At 41.2% G+C, this 21,078-nt stretch overlaps 1 protein-coding gene across 1 annotated transcript in view; it reads right to left on the reverse strand.

The window, feature by feature from the left end:
- Positions 1–21,078, reverse strand: part of FYCO1 (FYVE and coiled-coil domain containing 1) — a 46,443-nt gene that overhangs the window by 13,078 nt on the left and 12,287 nt on the right. The window contains exons 4-14 of the mRNA XM_010180314.1: positions 20,637–20,762; positions 18,109–18,215; positions 17,072–17,215; positions 16,201–16,294; positions 13,157–15,787; positions 12,021–12,113; positions 10,900–11,018; positions 9,212–9,379; positions 8,636–8,785; positions 6,956–7,144; positions 6,451–6,597 (exon numbers count right to left, since the gene is read on the reverse strand). Of these exons, the coding sequence (XP_010178616.1) occupies positions 6,451–6,597; positions 6,956–7,144; positions 8,636–8,785; positions 9,212–9,379; positions 10,900–11,018; positions 12,021–12,113; positions 13,157–15,787; positions 16,201–16,294; positions 17,072–17,215; positions 18,109–18,215; positions 20,637–20,762 (3,968 nt within the window). The remainder of the gene's footprint in view (positions 1–6,450; positions 6,598–6,955; positions 7,145–8,635; positions 8,786–9,211; positions 9,380–10,899; positions 11,019–12,020; positions 12,114–13,156; positions 15,788–16,200; positions 16,295–17,071; positions 17,216–18,108; positions 18,216–20,636; positions 20,763–21,078) is intronic.

Genomic DNA, 21,078 nt, shown 5'->3' on the forward strand with positions numbered 1-21,078 from the left:
GTTTGGGTTTCGACTGCCAAGAAATCCTCTTCAGCAAATAAATACATTTGCTTTTGTCTGTCATGGATGCTTTACTACAACTCTTATCTGTTAGCACTTAGGATTTTGTCTGTCTCCTGGATGCATCTGTATTTAATTATTTTACTGAGTAAAAAAAATCTCAATGTGTCTCCTTACAGGCTGCCTTTAAAAAGAAGACAACATGGCAACCACAGATGCTGGTAACTTTTATTATAACTACTCCATCATTGATCCCAATGAAAATGAGGATTTTCACACCTTTACAAGAGTCTTCCTGCCCTGTACGTACTCGGCTGTTTTCATCTTTGGGCTAGCCGGAAATGCACTGGTCTTTGTCATACTAGTTTTCTATGAGAAACTGAAGATGCTCACTGATATATTTTTGCTGAACTTGGCTATAGCTGACTGGGTCTTCCTTTGGACACTGCCATTCTGGGCATATTCTGCTGCTCAGGAGTGGACTTTTGGCACCGGGGCATGTCGTGTTATACGGGGCTTGTATACTCTGAACTTGTACACTTCAATGTTAACTCTAACGTCTATCACCTTCGACCGGCTTATTGCTATTACTTTTGCCACCAAAGCACGTATGTGTCAAACCAAACGAATGACATGGGGCAAATTAATCTGTGTCTTGATCTGGGTGATCTCACTAGCATTTGCTGCACCACAGTTTATTTTTAGCAAGGTGCTCAGTATTGATAAAACAATATGTCATGAAGAATACCCAAACCATCGCACAGAACTGGTTCTTGAAGTGATCCAGGTGACCCTTGGCTATTTTATTCCCATGCTAGCCATGATCATCTGCTACTCTCTAATTATCAGAACCTTATTGCATGCCAGGAGTTTTCAAAAGAACAAATCTATTAAAAAAGTGTTTTCTGTCGTTGCCACTTTTATTCTTACTCAGTCACCCTATACTTTCTTGAGACTGATAAAGATCATAGACTGGAGTTTTAACTTGAACAGCAGCTTTGAATATGCAATCATCGTAACAGAAGCTCTTGCTTATTTCCATGGCTGTCTTAACCCTGTTCTGTATTTCTTCATGGGAGTGAAATTCAGGAGGAACTTCCAGAAAATTATTAAAAACTCAAGATGCGTCAAATGGCAAGTTACATCTAAACAGTGGCAAACTGCTGATGAGGAAGGCTCTAAAACATTTACTGCCTCAAATAATGCAGATGCAACAAGCATGCACACCCTATAAAACTGCCTAGAGAATCTGGCAACTATTTACAGCTTCTTTTCTTTTTTTTAAATACTGAGATAAGTAGTTTGCATGAACGAGGAAGTACAATCCCATTAGTAACAACACTGCAACAGGCTTTAGGCTGACCTATCTTAATCATGATCCTGCACTGTTTCCTGCTTTTCCTGGTCAGAATTGATCCTAAGACAAAGCTGGTAACTGAGCTCACTGCAGAAGATCTTCAAAAGGTGTAAGAAACAATGAGATAAAACCCTGTTCTTCATGACATAAAGCTAACTTGGACTTCATGATGCCAGAGAGGCTGGAGACATTCACCAAACCTCTGGCCTGCTTGTTTCTCATGAAGGGTGTTTGTTAACAAAATCATTTATGAGTTTTGTTTCAAAGATATGACAGATTTTAGTTCTGCTCAGTCATTTAATGAGAGTTCTTGGATTAAAAGCATAAACATTTCAATCTTGGTGCTGCGTTTCATGTGTGGTTTGTTTTCTTGTGGTTTTTTTGTATTTTTCCTTTTGTGAGAAGGTCTCCACAAACACTCCTTTAGCATTCACCTAGAATTTCTGTAATAAAGTAGCACTTTCATTTGCCTTCCATCTAATACAAGGTTCATGGCCTGAATCTCCCACACACATCTTTGTATCTCACCTCTGATACCAGAGCTCATGTCACCAGATGACCAGGCCTCCTGTAAACACAAGGGATCATACCACACAGGGGCTCTAACTCTGAGCAGTGTTTTCTTAGGCACAAACTCTCACACCCCAATTCCCACACACTCTTTGCACCATGACATCTTTCTGTTTTTCCTGGCATCACCCCGGCACCCTGGTTCCCTTGCTGCAAAACTGTAGATTCCTTAGTTGTTCTCCTTCCTTGTTCCCTCAATCCCTCCTTTGCACCCCTGGCTTTTTCACTTCCCAGTGGGAGGCAAAAAGGTGCGCTGGGGGCAGTGCAGGCTGGGGCAGAATGTATGCCAAAACTCTTGCAGAGAGGAGCAGAGCAGGGGTGGAGATTGGCATAGGGGAAAGAAAGAAGGGATGTTGGAAAGGAGCAAAGGGAGGGCTGAGGGCTGCCTATGATGAAGGTAGGGTTGGGTCTAGCCCAAAGGCTGAAAGTCCTTTGCATCACAGCTTTGAAATACCAGTTTTAACCTGTTTCAAACCATTCTTGCAATAACCACCCTCACTCTGGATGCTCATTTTCTCCCTATTAACACTCAGTCCTTCCTACCAGATCACTGCAGCTCAGTGGTACCTGACCCTTACCGGCACCATTGTGTCCATGTCACCTTTTTCCCTTAGAAAACAGCTGCTTAGGCAATCCTTTCCTTACTACATAATCTGTCGTTTCTCCTATAGTGAAATGGTGCAACATTCTTAAAAAACAAACTAGGAGGGAACTTGTTGTGCTTTCATGTCTGTGTTGCTGTGTCAGCTGCTATCCCCACACACAGCTGCAAGGCAGGCTTTGCCAGCAGGGGATGGCGAGAGGTGCTCCTGTCCCCGCTCCTCTCCTGGGCAGGTTTTGCACAGGGCAGCAAACGCTTTAGACCACATGCAGGTCGCCCTTCTGGGTCCGCTGGCACCCTGCCTGGCCATGTGAGTTGTAATTAGGTCAGGAAAGGGTGTTATGAGTCACTGAGAAAAAAAAGAATTAAAACTAAAGCAACCACAGTGCAGACAGGCTGTGATGTCAGTACCCAGGTGTGAATAAACTTTGTTTCCATACCAGGGTAGTGGCAATTCTTTTTAAATTTTTTTTAACACTTCTGCTGTCTATGATCTTGATTCTGCTGCTGCAAGAGTTACTGCAGGCATGTAATTTCTACAATATGTTAAAATGGAAACACAGTGCACTGGTTTACCCTGGGCACTTCGACCTAGTGCTATACAATATCCTGACCTTTGTTTCAGAACACAATAGGTAAATGTGAATGCTTTAGAAATAAAAGTTCAAAACTACAACGCTTCAAAAGAGAACCCATAAGCCTTGAAGCAGCAGGATGTACCTCAATTGCACAACTTATCTCAGCTTCTCACACTGAGATTTCAATCAGGTTGCTCCAGACTCACATAACAAACCTCAAAGCATGAAGTGACCGCTGCATAATCCTAACATTTAGGAAAGAGCTGCTTCAGGAGTTATGCTGGTACAGCATCTATCTTACCCTGCCACACACCTGCGCAGCTCATGACCAAGAGGAGTTTTTATCTGGTTCTCAACTGACCTGTACCAATAACGGTAGTCTCTCCAAATTTGCTCTTATGAAGTAATGACATTAAAATAATTTCACGTCACTTCAAGGAAAGAACTACAAGGGCAGGGTTGAGTAGAGAACAAGTGAAAAATAGAGTAACAGTATAGCAGACACCAAAAGGGGGGCAAATAGAGAAGAAAATGTCCTTTAAGGTAATTCACTGCTTTGAGCACCAACTCCCATTTCCAGTCCAGCAAAGACTCACACCAAGAATAACGTAAGGTCAGTGTGAAAATCTCAGCCAGATACTCAGCCAGAGGAAGGCTGTAAGAAACTATGTCAACAGAGCACGTCTACGGCAGATATCTGTTTGGACCAACTAGCCTCCTTTCTCTCCCCTCTTTTGCGTGCTCGTCTCCCTCCCTTTTAGAGCTGCACCTGTTAGTTCAAATCTCTGGCAAAAACCAAATATCTTGGATTATTTTCAGCCGAATCCTAATAAAGAAGTTTGGCCTGAAAACTTACTTATTTGTATGCATTCCTTAGACATAGATCTAGCAAGCACAATCTTGGATCCTTCGTGTCTTCCCCAGGCACAATATCAAAGCAAATTCTACCCCATTTATTCAATTTCATGCAAAGAGAACATTATTGGGATGCCAGTGGATTAGTATTTATACTTCTAGAAAACCTGGAGTCTCCACATAGAAATTGAGCCACGTTTAGCTGGACAATTTAAAAAAAAAATAAAATTAAAGGTCCATATGAGCTCAAAGTGGTCCATCAGTCCAGTATGGCCAAGAAATCTGCAGCAGTGAAATCAGTAGCTCAGAAAGTCCCTGAACTGCAGATCCTTGGAAGGTGGGAGAAAACACACTGGGAAATGATCTGACAGCAGCCCGTAGCAGACAGTACTAAGACATGACAGAGGGTTAGTGGAACCTTTGCTCACAAGCAGTATTAGTAGTTCTGGCATGTTTACCCTCAAACGCTCATCCATGGTATCAAATGCTGCATTATCTGCTCATGTGCTAAGCTCAGGCTATGGGTACATGTATACTTCTCACCACAGAAGCAAGTGAGAAAACTTCTTTGCTGCCATAATCAACACCGTGCTCTGCTTTTTTTCTTCAACAACAACCACAGAAGCCACATCACCATCCGACTCCTGTCAGTTTCTGCATCTCTCCCATAACTCAAAACCACTCGATCAACACGAGATGCTCAAGTCACCCATAGCGTAAGAAGGTCACTCTCCTGCATTCTCCTCCAGTGTTGAGGCTAGTGAGACCTTTCAAGCATTGTAAGTGTCACGGGTAAGGGCAGCTGTGGTCTGGTTCTCTGCAAAGTAAGTCTCAAGCTACATGCATCACCACAGTAGGACTCTGCCCCTGGCTCATAACACTAATGAACCAAGAGCAACAGAGATAAAACACTATTTCCTGGCTTTCCTGCCTATAATCAGTGATCAAGGGGAGACAGACAGCCTTTAAAAATTTACATGGTGCAAACAGCATATTGCATGGGTGCCCTTTGAGAACTCCATTAGAGCCAATCTTTCATTCAAGCCTGAATACTTCATGAGACAAGAGGAATCTAGACCAATCCTAAACCGAAGAAAAGGGTAACACACACTTATTTCTTTCGTCCTGGTTGTATACACCAGTGCTAACTCACCTGAGATATCCCCTCTGCAGACAGCATGAAATCAAAGTAGTAGTACATTAAGCTTTTTTCCTTCTTAAAACAAACAAAAATCCCCCACTGCAAATTGTCCCTTTGCAAAAAAAGGCAACATAAACTTCACAAGAGCATTACGAAGCTCAGTTCATTCATGTCTGCCCAACGCATGATAAACATGAATACACTGTCAGTGTCAGCAGTATACAAAATAGGCAGAATACATCGAACTTACTTATCAAGAAAGAAAAATGCAGAATTTTAATGTTTTTTTCAAATAAACCAGTCTGTACAGTCTGCATTCTACCCAAACTACAAGTCACTGTGGTTTATGCCGGAAATGGGTCTGCTGAGGGCACAAGAGTCTAGGTCTGCTTTCTCAGCAGCAGGCTCATTACTCTGTTGCTATTTCCAGTTTAACATTTAGATTTATCACACCTTTTTTTTCTGCTCAGAAGGAAAACAAGTACAGAGTTTTGGTGAAATGTTTCTTTCTTTTTTCTTCTCAAATATATAAAAGTTTTTGAAAGAGAATATATTTTACAGAACAGCATTTTTGTAAGATTTTTGAAACTACTTGAACAATAGTAAAATGGTATTTTGTATAAACACAGACATACATTAAACTATAATACTGCAACATAGTTTGCAAACCAAGTAGTTAGATATTCAGATGGCCTTAGATCCTCTTCATTGCTAATTTGTGTAGAAATAGATGTAAAAAAATGACTGAAACCTGCATTCACTCTCATTTTCTTAAGAAAAAAAGAATAAACTTGTGGCAGATTTAGCTATGCAATTCCCGTTTTCTTTTCTGTAAGCTGTTATCTTTAAAGTAGCAAGGAATCCTACAGACACAGACCAGTTATTTCACATTCAGTTCAATGAAGCCTGTCATAAAAAGAAGAGATCTTTCCTGATCTTTTCCTCACCCCCTTGTTCTCTTGATATTAAGTAATGGTGAGTCTGACAGAGAGTATCGCTTAGCTCCTATTATAAGCTGAGTGTGAATGCCCAGTGATCCTGTGTGGCCTGCAAGCTGATTTTAATGGTGACAGCTGGGCTAGTGACAGTACAGAACTGGGACTGATCCTCTGTGCTGTGGTGCAGCAGGTGGAGGGAGAGGATGGAGCTGTTAGGATTTACTAGATTTGATGCTTACTGTGCAAATAGGCCAAAATTATTTTGTGCTGGTCTACTGAACATGTGGTTGGAAACAGAGGTGTCTTCTCTTTATGCAGAGGTCAGCTACTCCCATTGAATGGAAAAAAAAACCAACCCAACACACCAAACAAAACCCAAAAGAGTCCCCTCTCCATGAAGTGGTACTCACAGATCTGTCACGCTTTGATCCAGAGAGTCTCTCTCCATCTGACTTTCATTATGGAGGGAGTCTGCTTCCTGTACCTGACACAGTTCCTCATCAGTGATTATATCAAATGCTGCATCATCTGGTGGTTTAGAGGCTTCACCTGCAACTGTGCCCCAAAATGACATGAAAAGAAACATTAACAATATTAGCTGTTTGTTTGGAAAGCAAACAAGCAAAACCCTCTGGGGGAAGACTGGGCTATTCCTCTACCTTTACAGAAGCATTAGGTAACTACTAGAATCAACTGAAAATCCCAGGCTGACTGATGCTTATTTAATATATATGCAAACTTCTGTCAACACCAATCAAATTCAAAGATGGGACCAATCCCACCATGAAAACACTACATGAATGTGCAGGTCCTTGGAGCAGGAGGTGACCATGTGGTTTCTTGGAGAATGTCTAAGAACCCTATTTATATCTCCACAGCATGCAAACAACACACTAACCCAAAGCCCTTTCGGATGATGACACAGGTGATTCCAATGACGCTGGTGATCCTTCCTGGTAGACACTGGATCCGGGGTCATCTGTACTGTCCACAATGACTCTAGGCTTATTAAAGCAAGCTCTGCAGCAACGCTCCTTTTTTCCACCAGGTTTTGTCACCATGTAGTTGTTGCAGCAGTAGTAGCAGAAAATGCGACCGCACATTCTAGAAATGATTGAAAGCTGAAAGTCACAATAAGACCACACATAGATGGAACATATCTATGTGTCAGAGTCTGGGTATTTGTCATAATGGTCTTGTTCTCCGCAAAAGCCTGAACGCTACCACCATAACAGAACTCATAACACAGACTGCGCTGCTTTCTGAGCTGAAACAAGTTTTCTTGACAAACAGGATACAGAAATGCACATTCATACTTTGCTGCCTCAATAAATAGGGAAAAAAAAGAAAAAAACATTAAAATACTAAAAAACCCATAATATACATTTAAATATAACTAAATAAAACAATTAAATACCTATAAATACACAATACAAATAGTAAGTATATATATTAAGTACATATGAAGCAAATGTACTTAATAATGTTACATGGGTCAAATTTCATACTGAGTTAGAGCAAAACTCTCTTTGATTATGAGGACTGTAGGAACATGTCTGTATGTCTCTACTCAGTAATCACCTCTCCCCTTCAGACAAGGAAGGGAAAACAATATTGGACACATACATGTACATTCATCCCTTCTGCCCTCTCCGCTCTGCAGTTTTTCATTATTAAACCTGTCACTACTTTATAATAAGCATGTTAAGGTTTTTGTGGAAAAAAACACCCAGCAGGGATGACTGTTATTCATGAAGTCTTAGTGGGTTTGATTTTCATAATCATTTAAATCATAAGTGGTGAAAACCACTGGTGAAAACACAAGCAGGTTTCAAATTTTAGTAGAAATGAGTTATTTGGAAGTTGTTACCGGAAATTACTTCACTATTCATTAATCCCCATTGAACGGTCCCTACATTCATACGCAATTGAAAAGTCCCAGTACAACATACCGTATGTGATGAATCAGGTCATGAGGATAAAGAACAGTAAACAGCCAAAACAGACAAATCACTAAGACCCTGAAATGTATCCACTTAAATATATTTGAATAAATCTAGATCAGGTAACTAATAAATCCAAGCATGCTAACTGTATAAGAAAAAACCTAATATTAAACTTCTCTTTTAAAGATTACTCTGCAGTCTGCAATTATCTCTGAACATATCTAGTGTAAGTTCCCAAATTTATAATTGCACAGCATGTTGAATTTGTTCTGGACTACTTCTAGCACAACAACAAAACCATCTTTGTGAATACTGCATGCACAGAGTGGTGCATAATAAATATATTAAAACTACAGTCCCTCAAAGAAACACACTATGTAGGGTGTGGTTGTCACTGCTTCCAGAAATGACAAATGGACAGACTCCCAAAGTCAGAGTTGCATCCAGATCTTTGCCTTAATACATGTCAAAGGACCTTTCATTTAATGTCTCTTATCCCCTTGTGAGCCCATGTGTTCTTTTAGCCTTTACAATGTCCTGTATGAATGACTTTGACCAATGAATCGTGAAGATTAAGAATTATTTAATCCATGTAAACAACTGTACTGAATTTTGCTTTTGAACATGTAATAGAGTTTAACAAACTGACCTGCAGTGGTGTCGGCGCACCATCCATGAGAACTCTCTCTGGCAGTCCAGGCAATGGTTAACCTCTGTGTCCCCCTGCCACCTCTGCTCTGCACTAAGCTTCTGCTGGAACTCCAGAGCATCTGATTTTTGCCACAAAGCATCCTTATCTCTGCAGAGACACAGTTAAAAGAAAGAAAAAGAGATAGAAATTATCGGTGTTGGTTCACTGTTAACCAAACTCAATTTGACGCTGGTGAAAGCTTCTCAGTAAAAACTGCTTTGCTCTAACTCCTGAGGACCTTTCAGGACTAAAGAGATCAAGAAACCTAGCAAAGGTCTTGGGAAGAGGGAGGGGGAAAATGCACACCATGAAGAGAACTACATATTTTTGCAAAACAGACAGCAAATTAAGGAGGAGATAATATTGGGTGTTAAATTTTTTATTGCATTAATGAAATGAAAAATTTCAACTGATGAACTTGGCCATTACTTGTGTCTTCAATTCAGGAATGCAAGACTGAACCACCTGGGTAGCATTCCTTAAGATCCTAAGTTAGGGTTCTAATTTCTGCTTGCTTTTTATTTTGATGCCAACCTGATAAGTTCTATCAAACGTTCTTCAAGGAACTGTTTTGTTCTTGTCAGGTCATCCAGTTCAGCAAATAACTTCCGGTCACTGTTATCTTTGTCTGCTGCCACCCTGCTGAGCTTCTCACTGTAATCGAGGACCTTCTCTTTTGCTTCATCAGCTTCTGTTTGGATCCTGATCAGACATAAAGGCAATTAAGAATAATTTCTAACTTATGTGCATTTCAGTCTTAAATCTTCTACACGGAAGAACGGGGTCCTCCACCCTGATAAACAAGTAGTTTCAGTGAAATTGTTCTCAGTGTGTATATTTTTTATAACTAGCCAGAATCTCTCCAGTTTTCTGCATCATTGAAAGTGCACACAGATCCATCATCTGGAGAACACAGTCAGCAATCAGCAATTTCTTGGATGCTCTACTTTCAGTGAAGCTTACAATGGCCACCACTCTGCAAATAAAATCAGTGTCCTTGAAAGCAAAGATCAGCAGCAGCTGCAAAACTGAGCTAAAGCCCTATAGGCACAGGTCGCCAAGCATGTGGAGGCTGCACACAAAAGGGCCATTTAACACATACTCCTTCATTGCCCTCACGTTCACAAAAGAGAAGCAAACCACTTTCTCACTATATTCTTCTAACACAGATGCAATTCAAAAACTAAGGGTTCGTAGAACCACAGAATGGTTTGGGTTGGAAGGGACCTTAAAGTTCATTCAGTTTCAACTCCCCTGCCATGGGCAGGGATCAGGTTGCTCAAAGCCCCATCCAAACTAGCTTTGAACACTTCCAGGGAGGGACACCTCAGTTCACCGCACAGTCAGCGGAAAGAAGTGTCCCCAGGAAGCTGCCAAGAATTTAAGTCTTGGCTTGACAATATGGTAATTTCAGTACTGTGAGCCCTAGCAATGGATCAAAAATGCTACAGCAACACAACATGAAGGACTGAGTTGGCCTGAACTCACTCAGCCAATTCATCTGAATTAAAATATTTCCATGAGTTAGATTTTGTACTGACAACCTTCAGCATAGATCAAGAATCATCAGTCTTCCCACAAAGACAGATAGTATCAGCACAATAACATAAAAATGCATAGGCTTTGGTTAACACATCACTCTCTGTAAGTAAGATCTATTTCGGACTGTCAGATAACCCACACCACACAGGCTCACATTACAAACCTTGTAAATGTAGCCTGCATTAGACATTTAAAACTGATAAGAAACTTGACAAAGACATGCAGGATGTGGTCCCATTCAAATAATTCTTACTGATTCCTTGAAAATTCAGGGACAGGAGGGAAAAAAAATACTGTGAAAAAGTGCAAATTTTCCACTCCTTATGAAAAAAAAGAGCCAATAGTGGTGTTTTAATTTTGTGACACCTATAAAGTAAAAGGAGGTTATAAAATGTCTTGCAGTTTCATAAAGGAAGACATTCAATGAATTTACACCACCAGGTAAATTAACAATACAATAAAACCTAAACCTTGTATTCATGTGTGGTGTGTAACTTATGTATTTCTCATCTGAAGCGTAAATCTGATATTCCCTGTTAGTGCCCATGCACTATTTGCCCTATATAAACCCCGTGGCATAGGCTACTTCATAAACCACAGCAATTTTCAATATGGCTTGGTTATTGGCCTCCGTGCTTGGCTTACAATTAATGGCCTGTGTAAAGAGCCCAAACTCCCACCTTTCCAAGTGTTCTCTCAGCGATGTCACCTCCTCTTCCTTCTGCAGCCGACCAGATTCCGATTCAGACAGCTGCTCTCTTGCTTCATCCAGCTTTCTAGACAAACTCGTGTTTGCAGCCTAGTGAAATAAACCAGTCTGTTTCCTTACATATAGAAACACCACTTTGCCAGGCATTGGACAATTACTGAGACACCTAAACAATGCTTTAAAAGAATCAGTTAAAGCCAAACCACCAATTAAGATATTATTGTATAAGCAGACACTAATTAGTTGTGTACTAGTGATTGATTACTTCTGTCACACTGAATAAGGGATAGACTCTAAAGACAGACAGTACTAAGCCTGTAATTCTTATCAGTCCATGTCAGTTGAGCTTTTGCCTCCTTACCAAGAAAAATCTCTCAAACATAATGCCAAAACATCACGCCCTAAAAGCTTTTTCACCCTTTAAAAAGTTTTAAAAGAAAAAAAATGAGGAAAATGTTATTTATTAAAGCTACATGGAACATGAAGAATAATGGAAACACAAACTTCTTCCACAGCTAGCTTCTCCAGAGAAGTCGCCAAACTCAAGAGTCCTCAGGCAACATACCTAACTGTATCTAAAAGTGCGGTTAGCAGGCAGGGCCAGGTTCAATAACCTTAACTTTCTTCTTTCTGGGCTCCTTAAACCTTAGTATGACACTCCTAACTCAATTGTTTGATAAATGCATTGCAAAAATCCTATTTTTTTTCCAGCTGGGTTATTTCTCAGCCAGAATAATTCTCTGATTCAGAGCCCCTTGCAGTTGGATCCAAATGTGTGGCTGTGTGCAGTGGGCATGCAGGGCCTAAGACAGACACCTTTTAAACCTGCACCACCATTTAAGGAAGGGTACACATAACCATGTCTTACATAAAACCGACTAACTTTCAAAGGAAGACAAATCCTAAGTGCTACTGTGCTTTTCGCAATCTCTGTTTTCAGCTGCAGAGTATTTTGTCTGCAGCACTGGTATTTATTCAAGGGCATTCTCAGAATCACAGCCAGTCATCAGAAACGCTGCCTGCCTTCTCAATTATAACACTAATGCCTGCTGACACGAACACCTCTGTCTTTCAACCAGATCAAGTACCTACTTGTAACTCTGCAATCTCCTCCTCTGCAGCCCGCAGTTGCCGCTTCTGCTCCTCAAGTTGCTCTCTTACTCTCCCACACTCTTCACTGACAGCCTAGCAGAGAGATTGAGCCAGGAGTTAGCATTTCTCTAGCAATCACTGCTTTACCTCTGAAATCCCCAATGGTGAATCACGAGTGCTCTTACTCCTATGTATGGGATAAACACAGTACCACGGTCAGGCTCAGGAAAGACAGCTAAAAAGACACCCACCTCATGGATTCAAGGAAACTCCGCTCTGTGGTGGCAGACCAGCTGTGTTTTACTGTTACTTGCCATGCGCTATTTCAGTTCTCAACAAAAAGAAGGCCCAACTTGAGAAATGCTTTGAGCAAAAGAGTGAGATAGCCCAAATCACACTGAGGTTTAAGGAAGCCTTTATGAAAACAAAACATCAATGAATGTATGCTATTTTCTCAAACGCATGGAATTTCTGGATACCTCTAGTGGCATAAGCCTCTGATCAACTGCCAGCTGTAGACATTATCTCAGAATGGCAGAAAAAACACAATAAAATCTTCAGCCTTTAGGTGTGCTGTTTCAGATATACAGGGCTGACTTCTGTTTTTCTGGAAGTAAAACTTTCATCTTCTTGGCTACTACCTTGAGCAGTTAAAAGCAAAACTACATGAGTTAACTGCAAAATTATCTGGTCTCAGTCTAAGCTTGCTTTCATCAAAATCAGTTTTAATGAGAAGTAATGTTAGAGGTGCGGGGAACAGGTTTTGCAACGTTCCTACCAAAAATGAAAAAAAATCACAGCTGTGACCAGGGGGAATAGATACAGAAAATGCCACCTGCAGTGCCAGTGTAAGCAATCATCACCCTCTCCATTACTGGCTGTCTTCTCCATATCACATGGCCACTGCGCTTGGATGGCCACACTATGCATCTGCAAAAAACTCTGAAGAGTTATTTTACCTCAAATAGGCCTAGGTCATGAGTGTTTCAGATCCCCAGGCTAAGGCTAGTTGCATGCCAGTTTCAGAGCCCGACCAACACAAACCTTAGGATTTCACCCAGTAATTGCTGCAGCAGATGGTAAAGCAGGGAAAATCCTGCACAGCTCCCTCAGTGACAATAATCACATTAATTTACCTTGAATTTTGTCTGATAATTTAGAATCTCTGAGCTCATTTGAAATTTTATTGCAGACAGCTCTTCTTGGCTGGTCTCTTGGAAACTCTGTGCCTGTTTCTTTACTGTCTCCAGCTGCACTTGCAGACTTGGGACAGCTGCGGCACATATTTGAGCCTCCTCTAATTTCTCTTGCAGGCTCTTGTTCTCCTGTCTGAGATTAGAGATGTCAAGGTTCAGCTTCTCCTGTTGCTCTGCTGCCTGTTCTTCCAGTTCTTTAAGCCTTTCTGTGGCCTGGGTTAACTGCTCTTCTGCATCCACCTTTTCAGAGGTCAAGGCACAAATCTGAATACCAAGTTCAGCCATATCCATGTTGTTCCTGTGGAGGAGATCTTTGTTTTCTTCGTTTTCCATTCTGGCAACTTCCAAGTACTGCTTAAACTTGGATAGCTCTTCCTTCAGATTCAGCAAATTATTTTCCAGCTCAGCTTTTTGACAGGCTGCTGTCTCCTGCTCTTTTTTCAGCACTTCTTCTCTTTCTTTACATTGCACCAGTTCTTGCACATGGTTTCTGTTGAGAGACTCACTCTGCTCTTTCAGCTGCTGGATAAGTGTCTTTTGCTCACCCAAGACAGTCTCTGTGATTGCCAGCTCACTTTTCATCTTCTCACTCTCATCACTGGTCTGCTGAAGCTTGACTCGCAGGTCGAGGACTTCTGCTTGCAGCCTAGACACTTCACCTCGGTTGACCTCCAACTGCTCTTCACTCACGGTCAGTCTGGAGGTCAGCTCTTTTGCCTCTTTCTCCAGAGAAGCCGCCTGCTGTAGTTGGTGTTTTTCCACTGATTCCTTTTCTGATGTGAGGGACTCAATCAGCTTTGTCTGATGAAGGCATGTCTTTTCAACATTGAGCTTTTCTACCTCAAGAGTCTCTGCTTTCTTCCTATGTCTTTCAGCTTCTGCTCTTAGCTGTTCACACTGGCTCTCCATGCCTTGCAGTTCTACTTCCTTCTCTGTGAGTTGTGACTGGAGAGACTCTTTGCTTTCCTTTAAGATGCTCACGCTTTTTTCCATTTGTAAACTATGCTGTTTGGCACTCTTCAGCTGTCCTTCAAGTGAGGCGTAAGACTCCTTGGTAGTCTCTTCTCTTTGCTTTAGTTCTTCATAGTCTGAGTGCAGAGCTTCTAATCTCTCCTCCAGAATTTGGCTTTGCCTCTTGGCATTCTGCAAGTCTTCATACAGCTGTTTGTTCTCGTCCCGGAGCTTCTTCTCTTTTTCATCAACTGACACCAGGGCATCATCTATCTCACCCTGAAGCTGTTTCTCAGAGGCTCTTAACCTGGCTGCCTCGGCTTCCAGGGAAGCTTTAGAAGCTTCCACATTTTTCAGTTTCTCTTCAATCTTCTTCTTGGACTGCTGCAAATTTGCATTCTCTTCCTTCAGCTTCCTCTTCTCCTCACCCATTTCGCTCACTTCAGAGTTTTGCTGCTCCATCTGCTCCTCCAGCTCCTTGACTTTCTGGCTGAGATGCTCTTTCTCAGACACGAGTTTCCGGTTTTGCTCCTCAAGGCTACGCACAGTCTGACTCACCTTTGTTAAGCGACCCTCCTGTAGTTCAAGTTGCTCTGCTTGCAACTGGGCTTCCTGCTTCAGTGCTTCTTCCCTCCTACCGTACTCCTCCTCAAGTTTCTCTTTTTCTTTCCTTGCTTCCTCAAGATCTTTTTCCAGTGACCCCACCTGAGCCAGCGACCCCATTACCTGGGTCTGGAGCTCAGCCATCTCCTTTTCTTTCAGAGTCAGGTCTTTCTGAAGTGCATCCATTTCCTTTGCCATGGTTTCCAGGCTCCCAAGCAGCTTTTCACTCTCTTCTTTGGAGTCAGCAGCGAGACGATTATACCTGGATTCCAGTTCCTTCTGTGCCTCTTCTTTCAGCTGCAGCTCCTCCCTTGCTGCTTTCAGCTGAGATGCATGTTCGTCATTGCGTCTTTGTATATCTGCCTTTTCCTTTTCTGTCTCCTGAAGCTTCTCTAAGAGTGCCCGTATCTGTAGGGCAGAGTCACAGTGGGCTGTGGCTTGCTGTCCCTTTTCCTCCAAGGCAGCATCAACTTTTTCAAGGAGGTTGAGGTTCTTCTGTTCTGTGGAACTCAGCTTGGCTTTGAGCTCATCGATGCAAAGGTCTTTCATAGCAACCAAACCCCTAAAGGCCTCCAGCTCCTGATTCAACATTTGTAGTTTTGAGGCACAGTCTTCCTTGCTGGTCACTAGCTGCTCCAGCTTTGTTGAATAGTCCTGCTGCTGCTCCACTGCATTCAGTTCCAGTGACTGCAGGCACTTCTGCAGGTCATGAACAGTGCTCTGAGTGGAGTGTGAAACCTCACACTGCTTCTGTAACTCTGTGATCATCTTTGTCAGCCGGGAGTTCTCCTCACTGTAGTTATTGCTCTTCTCCTTTTCTACCTGTACTTGTTCTTTCTGAAGGCTGACAGCTGTCTGGAGCTCCTGGTTTTCCATTTCCAGCCGGTGAATACGATCTTGAAGTTCCCTCTGTCTCAGCTCCGCCTGGTCAAGTTCTACACGCATCTCTTCAAAGCCCTCAAGGTGTTCAACATTTAGTGAGCTATTTGCATCAGGGCTGGAAGGAAACTCCTGGGCCTAAATGAAGAGAAGGGGAAAACCAGAAAGTTTAAGAAATATTAAACATGCATTTAAATTGTGTGCTCAAATGAGAGCAAGTTCAGGTTCTTAACGCACAGTGATGTTGTATGTTGCATTCACAGCACTACAAAACACGAACTTCTAGGAAACGGGGCTTGTTCTCACAAAAGATAAATGAAAACATACCTATCTGCAGGCAGTCTTCTGAATATATTTTTTTTCCTCTACAAGATTTGCATGTTCAGTTGAATCAGCTACTGGACAATTCCCTTTGCTTTTAATTAAGAACTCTTTTTGTAGTTTATCATTATAAGAGTCATAATCATCATAAAACCACCAAGCTCTCTGGAACTATGCCATTAATTAAAGATCTACCATGCCACATAAACATTTATTTGTAATTTGCTTACCTGCAAATAATTGCTCACTAAACTGCTCATACTGGAACTGCGACTTGGGGGCTTCCATAAATATGCTGAAGATCCAAGTGATGACAGTGTCCTCCTGTTGATCACACAGAGAAACAATAGAAGAGAAGTCTAAGCACATACATAGTTGTCTTTCTACTCTTATGTGTAAGATTTATCTAGCTGTAACTACCACATACAAAAAGACATAACTGCACCTAGTGTCAGGGCTAACAACCACTGAAGTTGATGGAAAACAAAATAGGGATATTAAAGGCACCTACAAAAGATTATGGGGTTGGTAGCTGTGACTTTCCACATCCAGAAGAACCAATGCAGCTTTGCTCTAAGAAATTTATATTGCTGTGTGGTGGAGGCTCAACCAGATGGTGGCAGCATGCAGCCCTGGAAAACTCCCACTGAAACAAATGGATCTGGATCAGACCCAGTAGTTTTTGTTATTCCCCACTTTAAGGAGGAATCAGGCTGTAGTGACTGTATACTGTCACCTCTACTATTGCTGCAAGTGAAGCACACTGCTTGGCTGTTCAGTCACTACATATCTCAGCTCTTATCAGAAGGAGCTAAGAACATTTCTTCTTGTGCTTTTGAAGATGAGATAGCTTGGGATTCGAGCCTACACCACAGTTACTGGAAGTACTCCATTACAGAGCATCAACTCTGATCTCTGGTACACAGCACACTGAGGGGAAAAAAAGGCCAATTTGGTCATAGACTAATTACAAGGAGAAAGTGTATACCTGCTCTAACACAAGTATTCCTACCTTCAAAAGCAGAAGCTTTTACAGGTTCTGAAGCAGGCAGGTATTTGAAGGCCCTGTTAATACAAAATGACAACATGGTTCTATCTTACCTTGCAAATGCTGGCCAAGCAGCATCTAAATCATAGCCTCTTGATGCCAAGTCAAACTGAACATCAGTGAGCTCATAGAGGTGACCCACAATGTCAGAACTCATCTTGGAATTCAGAAATGGACTTCTTGCATAGTACCAGTCACTTGAAGACAACAACAAAAAGAATTAATACTCATTCATAAGTAAAAACGAAACAGCAGTTTTACTTGAAAAAACCCCACAATATCATTATTCACTCCACTCCAGAAAAATCATGCCATGCTGTTCTAAACGCAAACTGAAAACAACCAAACCCACCAACCTATGCCCCATCCCTTTGATGTGACTGAAATTAAACAGCTTCAATGAATTCCACAGAAATATCTTTAGAGAGCCCCACATTTAGAGAGCTGCCACAAAATATTTTTCTGCTTTAGTACTTGGGCAAAACACTGGCAAGACAATGTATTTGCTATACACTGGGTAATCACACAGCAAATACCTAAAGCACACACTTAATACATCACAAATGAGGGGCAGAAAGCAGTAACAAGAGTTAAAGACAATGTGCAAATAGCTGGCTTTTTCTGAAAGCCCTAACAGTGGCCCTCCAACTGACTACAAACTATCTTCTGTGTTCCTTGGCCAGAGGCAAGCTGTTCCTCTGAGTGATAATCCAGAGATACATGCAAATGCTTTCTGGGGATCTGTGCTACACATCCAAATTAATCCTCCCTTATGAAGTACACAGTACAGAAGATCAAACCCAGGAGCTTCAATGCTTATAAAAATGTCACCTTTGAAATCAACACACAGAAGCATCAGCACCACCCACTCCACACACATTTAGCTGTAACAACTTTCAATCTTTACCAGACTAAGATAGGTATGAACCAGTGACCCAGGCCTAAAGGTCTCTTATCCTTCCTATCCTATTACCAGCTCTCTAAGCCAGCCACTTGGAAGGATTTCAATTTCTTTCAATAGCTACTAGGTGATGTTGCTTGATCACACTGAGCAAACATTCATTAGTTAACAAGGTACTTTGTTATTCACCTGGTCACCCTGGCGTTCATAAAACATTGCTGCAAGGTGTCTGCTAGTCTTTGGTGAACCAGGGAGTAACGAAGAAATGCTCTTCCTTTTCCAAGAGATGTTCGTAGCTGGAAGAGAGAAACCACACGAAAATAAAATTTTAAACATCATTTGTAATCATGCAGAGACATGGCCAGAACAGTTTACATACCGACACATAAAAACCCTCACAATAAGCTACTAGTTGTGAAGGAAGTAGTAGGAAGTGCCATGGAGAAACTCCTTCTCCCAAGGCTGTCGTTGGGTGGAATCTTTTCTGAATGATGAATTTGTATCTACAGCTGGCTGTTGTCCACTTTATAATACTATAAAAGGCATCACAGGACCAACGAATCCTCTAACATAATGAGTACATGAGTACAGACTATGCTAAGGACAATTCCCAATATATGACAAAACCTCAGTGTGCCCTGCAAAGCCAGATGTGACTGCTTAGGTTAATTAAAGTGTGTCTGGCCACAGCTGGAAGAGCTTTAGGGAAGATCTACTCATAGAACAAAGATGTACACATACACAAATATATATCCCCACAGACACAGTAACCCCAGACGATGCAAAAAGCCTTTCTTAATACTTAGCCTTTAAGTTGATAAAAATCTAAATCTTACTTCAGACCAAGAACAGCTGCATGACTGAAATTAGCGGATCTTTTTATGAAGACAGCTGTTAAATCAACATAAGGGGATCACAAAACTCAGCACTAAATTATGTTAGGGCTATTGACTTGAGGAATTGGATGTTTTGTTATGTCTTGTCTTTTACATCTGAACTATTTGCTGTCTTGAAAAATAGTGAAACACTAAACAGTAGTGTTTCATTTCTCCTTTCCATCAAAATCAGTAATCAATTTAGGAATGGAAAATGAAAGGGATTAATAGAATTCCTCACCAGTCAGCCATACTTCTAACCAAACTGCTCATCCAACTGACAAACCAAATATATTCCTGATGAAAAATAGAGTCCAAGGAAAATATCAGAAGGGCTGAGGCTCAAGTTAGGAGGTTACTGTAAATTTTGCTTGAAAAGTTAGTGTGAAATAAGGCTCAAAGGACGCACAAGGTTTCTCTTCTTCTGATCATTATTCTGCCATGGTGAAGTGAGAGCAGTACCTTAACTCTCAGTTTCCTTGTTTTTGCTGTTACTGGGCTTCTGTGCTCAAGTAAGACACAGGTTCCTCATTTATCTCAGCAATCCACTATATACAAAAATGTTCCTTATAAATGAAATAATGAGATGTGGAGCAAAGGAAGCAACACTTTTTACTGCTTTTTGTTTTGAATTCTATAGGACTCAAAGCGTGAAACAGCATGGTCCCTAAAGGCTAAGTATCCTAGAAACAGCAAATTTAATTTGCCAACTGGTTTTCACCCTCATTCACTCTGCAGAAGTCTGAATATTTCTTTAGGGAGATTGTCAGTGTTCTCCTGTTGACTGCAAACACTGTAGCTGAAGTGCGATGTATGGCTGCAGAGACTTGGAAAGATGTATATTCAGTGTGATCATCTTTTGAAAGGGGAACCAGAGAAGAAAGTGAGGCAGGGAACACAGAGCCGACCTCTGATCGAGTATCATGGCTCTCATTCGGATGGCTCAAGACAACACGATCTAGAGCTGCTGTGGAGCAATTGCTAGAACAGGGAAAACTGCTGTAACCAGTAACTTGTTCATACAAGTTAGCGCTGCTTGCATAACAGAACTAAGCATCAGGATAACGCTGGCCAGCACCCACCACACCACTGCATCTTTTACCCAAAAGGGAAGCTCTTCTTTAAATGATTCTAAAAACTTAGACAGGATCAGCAGAGAAAGGTTCTCACAGCACTTATTTCACCCACTCATTGAGCTTAAGACATAACACGGTTGTAAGCTTTTAATGGTAATAAGCTTTTATTACTATATCTAATAAAAATAAAGCTTTTAGACCTGTTCACGACAGGTTACCCAAGGGAATAATGACAACCACCCCAAACCATTACATCATGCTGTTTGACGTGGAGGAACAAAGTTGAGACAGAAGATGAAACGCTGCTCTCAGGCAGTCTTCCCCAACTCTACAGACCAGTTGAAAAAGCTTTAAGAAATGTCAAATATGGTGAACCATTCCTTCTACACTGAGAGCCAAGTCCTGCTGTAAGCTGTGCTAAAGATGGCAGGCTCTATCCTTGGCTTAATTTTTCATTCTTTTTTAGAGAAAATGGCAATAAGTTTATGAAAAGGCAGAGTGCAACCAGAGACAAACAGGACTATACACTTGTTTAAGTGGTCTTCAAAATAAGTAAGAGTCAGGCCATCTAATCCTATATAATTCGGTGCCCTAGTAAAAAGAGTAACCTTGCATTTTTATACTTTACATGAGAATTAAAAATAAAAACTCCCAACTTTTTTGGCATATATTAACAGCAGTGTATTTTCGTTTGGTTTATTCTGTTCTCTGAAAACACATACCAAAACATAAACCACATATTATGATGCTTAACTGATATACTTACTTCTGTAATAGACTTGACAAAGCGGATTCCATCATTAGCTCCTTTGACTTTTGCCAGACAGTCACAGAAATAATCCCAGTAGTCCTTTCTGTTCCCCAGTAACGTGTTTTTTTCTTTCTGGTCAAACTTAAACACGGAAAATAAAACACAATGAGCAAAACTTAAATATAAATATATATAGCTACTTTATTCGGTAACTCTTCCAGCAACGGGTACTTTCATGGCTCCTCTCAGTTTTAGCCAATGCATTCACAAAGTAAAGAGACATTGTACTGCACTGCTGCAATCCAGCAGTTACAAAAGCTACTTTACAGACAGTAACAGCTAATAATGTTCTGGGTCTAGTTAAAATACAGGCACCCATTCAAAACTGCTGAAACAAAGATTTGCAGCAGATTCAGCAGCTGTTCAGGAGCAACGAACTAACGACGACTTGCTGTGA

This window comes from Mesitornis unicolor, unplaced genomic scaffold, assembly GCF_000695765.1.
Source record: "Mesitornis unicolor isolate BGI_N332 unplaced genomic scaffold, ASM69576v1 scaffold63, whole genome shotgun sequence".
Lineage (NCBI taxonomy): Eukaryota > Metazoa > Chordata > Aves > Mesitornithiformes > Mesitornithidae > Mesitornis > Mesitornis unicolor.